At 38.2% G+C, this 4,393-nt stretch overlaps 1 protein-coding gene across 1 annotated transcript; it reads left to right on the plus strand.

Annotated features, from left to right (window-relative positions):
- Positions 1-342: 342 nt before the first annotated feature.
- LOC127859739 (perlucin-like) lies at positions 343-4,123 on the plus strand. Its single transcript, XM_052397247.1, has 4 exons — positions 343-415; positions 735-799; positions 3,710-3,797; positions 3,945-4,123. Exons 1-4 carry the CDS (start codon positions 343-345, stop codon positions 4,121-4,123), a joined length of 405 nt encoding a protein of 134 aa, XP_052253207.1.
- The last annotated feature ends 270 nt before the right edge of the window (positions 4,124-4,393 follow it).

Below are 4,393 nucleotides of genomic sequence, written 5' to 3' on the forward strand. Positions count from 1 at the left end.
GGAAACGCGTAAAATCAATAAACAAAGAAGAAATGATTATATTAAAGTGAAATCACTTCGAAGAACACCGTGCCTGCCTAGTGTGCAGTGTAAGGTTGTTAAAATAGACACGAAGGAGAAAAGGACAAGTCATTATATCGTCTACTAAAAGGTAATATTCATCAAGGAGAAACTACGCAAAGAACTCTCGCAGGTTAAAAGAGAATAAATGCGTGCCAATATCGGCAGATCTGATCTTAAAATAGCCAGCTACGGCACCATTCGACTTTGACCTGACCATTTTATTGGTAAGTGTATTATCTTTCGAACAAGTAATTATTCAAATTGACAGATGGTTCGATAATGCTGACGATTCCCTTGCACGCCTATGGCTTCGATTTGAGGACCCGGCTGGTGTCCAACGACTCCTACCTCCGTAACTTACTACACTCGTGAAAACGTTACTATCATTTAATATAAGTTGTGTGTTTTTTCACTATTTAGTTTCAACTGAAAGTGTGTGTTTGGGATAGAGTTAACAAGGAAAACCCCCACATATGGGGTATAGTCACAATACCGGAGTGGTAATTCAAACCAGATCGTTAACGTACATATAAACACATGCCACAATTCGCAACACATGTGTTTTCATTAGAATGTCTTAAATGATAACTGCATAGATGACACTTTGCTGGTTAATAGCTTAATATGTTTTTACTATCCGTGTACTAAATGTGTTTCTAATATCTTTTCAGACAAGGCGGTTACGTTGTTTGATCAGCTGAATCTGGACTGGTCACCTTCAGTGAACATGGGTCGAGTAATTATTTTTCAACCTTTTCCCCGACATAATCCAGATACAAGAGGTAGTATGTTAGATCGAAAAAGAAAGACACAACAGCTGCCACGGTGATGCTATAACTTCGATGCTCAACACCACTTGCAACCCGAGACAGGCACAATATCACAGACTGATATCGATATGAAATTGTACTGTTCTATGGAGGGTGAACTGCAGAGGCTTCTCTGTGAAAATACTGCCCTTGGAAGTGAAGTGAAAGCAAAGAAATTTCACTTGCCATTCTTCACAGACAAAAATATGTTAATGATCTACCAGACTCAGTAAAGTCCACCGTCCGCCTATTTGCAGAAGTTTGCCTCATGAAGAAGTCAGGACCCTGATATTTATTCTATAGAAAGACCGAAACCAGACAGAAGTAAGGGACAAGACATGGGAAATGCGTTTCAACGCCAAAAAAACGCTATCTCCTGACCATTAACCAGACATCTTTTAAATAATACCAGCTAGAAAAAAATCCTCAAACGAGTTCCAGAAAATCCAAATCTAGACGTAAAATTATCTGAACACTTAAATTGGAGCTCTTAAACTAGTAAGATCACGAACAAAGCAAAATCTTGTCGTGGCTTCCTTGCATGTAATCTTTAACACTGCCCTGAACCTTACTTTGAAACAGCCTATCTTGCCATAGTAATATCTATTCTTGAATACAGATCCACCGTCTGTGACCCACATGCACAAAAAACTTAAATAAATCCAAAAACAGGCGTCATGATTCAACACATGTGGCTATACCAACAGAACACCAGTCTGTGCCTCCAGAATGCTAGAGGATATGGAGATCTCTTCACCAAGACTTCCTATCTTCTGTCCTTCAATCAAAACGTCAAGTTACCCCAAAATCTCTCCTTCATTATAAGGCCGGTAATATCGTTGAAAAATACCCCCCACATAATTTAAAGTATTTCGTGTCTATACAGTGCAAAACTGTGCAACACAAGAACTCATTCTTCCGAATAACAATAATCGGATGGAATAAACTTGAGTCATAGTGAGCGCTCAAACTGTTGGCAGCTTCGAGTCAATTTTCCTATAGATAAACCCGTTGCGCTGTTAGGCTCTGCGACGTACATGTACCGATCTAGACGTACATGTAAATATATAACAGTTACTAGTGTTTGATTTTTTTTTAAATTTTGAAGGCCTTGTATGGCTATGTCGATAGAAATTCATAAAAATGTTCCAACGGCCGATTGATTCACTCATGAAACTTAGCCTTAGTGCACTCAATTATGATTTGTTGAATCGTTTGATGGATGGCATCGGATAGCACAATATCGCGTTCATTCCATAACTTATTGGAAACATCGTTCGGAAACATCGTTCGTGGCATTGCAATCAGCAGTTTACTGGCCGACATGGGGAAGCTGAGAAAACAATGCCAATGTGCTATCGCAACCGCATTGGATCATGGGGAGCATTTATCATTAACTGCTCTTAGCTCAGTTGGGAGACACCGTAAAACGTGGTTGCACAAAAAAAACTTATTCGAACTAAAAAAATGCAAAAACTGACTGGGATAGGAGTTATCTCATTTATTTCCAATCTACAGAGGAAAGACTACAGACAAGCACATCAAACTTGTTGCATTTGAAAAAAATAACGTGTACCTGGTGATGTTGTACTGGCCAAAATCATCAGCTTAATACAAACATTTACTTCAAGATATTTTAATTTGCGAACACGCTTCAAAACATCTCTATAAAATGATGGGTGGGAAATTCCATTAGTTAAATGCCATTTTAAAGAAACATTTTATTTTGAAATTAAATCACCATACTTCGAGTGAAATTTAGCGAATTTACGTCGTAGGTTGTGATAAAAAACACACACTTTTTTAGCAATTTCTTCGTTAATATACGATTACGACCATTAAAATCTTTAATGCATGAACATGCTCTTGCGTAACGTACCAACTGCGAAATGTATACTATACCATAGGATAGACCTTTAGGGATGTTGCCATCTACATGTAGGAACGGAAAATTCACAATTTCAAAGGTAAAGTCGTCCCGTTTGTCGTAAGTCATCTGTATTGGATTGACACGATCTATTTAAGACTAGTGCGTTCGGGTGGATTTTGTTTGAAGTATGGGTTTTCTCAAATTAGTATGTCATCAATGTACCTATTAGTTAGGTTAAAACGTTGAATCAAATCTAAATTGTTCAGTTTTCGATAATTCTAACATAAAATCGCTTTCATAACAATATAAAAAATATCATCAATAAGTGGTGCACAATTAGTACCCATAGGAACCCCGATAATTTGTTTAAATATTTTACCATTTAATTCAACAAACAAATTATTCAGAAGAAAAGTAAGTGCTGCACGAAAGTCATATATAATTTGATCTCATCGATAATTTTCAATTATATTTTAGTAACAACTGTAGCATAAACAATGCGGTTAATTATCGTGGAAGTAAACACGTGGATTCTATGTTCTGCGACGCTTTTAGCACTATACATTGCAGGTAAACAAAACGTTACGTTATCTTGTGTTATTTTTTGTACAAAGCAGCTTCTTATTGTCCCGTTTAGTATGATAGCATTGTCTGGATCAGTTTACTCCCTCGAGTAAAAATTAGAATTTACGCAGCCTCGACAGTTCAAGCAACTTCGTAACACATAAATATATCGTCTGATGCGGACATGTTATAACTATGAACGTCTTCAGTACGCGGAGACGGCCCGGCTTGATTTGAGTGCCTCGGGATGAGCTGCTACGTCAACCTGAACGTGAGGGTTCTTCTGCTGACAGACTGGTAAGAGATCGAATCTGACTTCATAGAAACAAACAATAATATTAAATATCAAAACTAACTCAATGATATACTACAGAAAAATATGTGTTGTACAACTTTGCTGAAGTATTGTGAGATGGTGGGCGCTTCCCTTGCTGTGATCCGGAGTCAAGAAGAGGAGGCGCTCATAGATGGCTACATCTGCCGGAACATAAGTGAGTTATTGCCCTTTGAATTGTTTGTTGTTTATTGATTAGTCTGATACAACAGTTGTGTTGTTTTGTTCTGTTTGAAATTATGAGTTGTATTTTTTGCACGGTCGCATGAACGTGTCAGTTCATTCACTGCACGTCAAATTCAAGTGGACGAGATCTGGTACGGCGGCACAAACCTCCTCCTGGAAAGAACGTTTCTGGATCCAAAGACCCAAGAGGTGCTGACCTACTTCAACTGGGCCCCTGGTCAGCCCGACAACTACGGAAGGGGCGAACACTGTCTAGACATTTTCCGGGACGACGCGCAGATGGATCGTTCTTTATGATGATTCTTCATCCCAACCATCCAGGAAAAAAAACCAAAAACAAATGTGTTTAAAACAATATACGGCGTAGTAGTTTAACAATTCACTAAATGATATCAGATCATAATGATGAAGACGTTGACGCCGACTACGACGACGATGAAGATTATGAAAATCCTTAATAAGTATTAACGCAATGTGCAGCCCTTTGGCAAGTTGGCATAGTTTTTACATACGAGTCTCTACAAAATTAAAGGTATATCAGCACAGTGATGACTAAGCGAAAAGCAT

The sequence above is a fragment of the Dreissena polymorpha genome, chromosome 15 (genome assembly GCF_020536995.1).
Source record: "Dreissena polymorpha isolate Duluth1 chromosome 15, UMN_Dpol_1.0, whole genome shotgun sequence".
NCBI classification, from domain to species: domain Eukaryota; kingdom Metazoa; phylum Mollusca; class Bivalvia; order Myida; family Dreissenidae; genus Dreissena; species Dreissena polymorpha.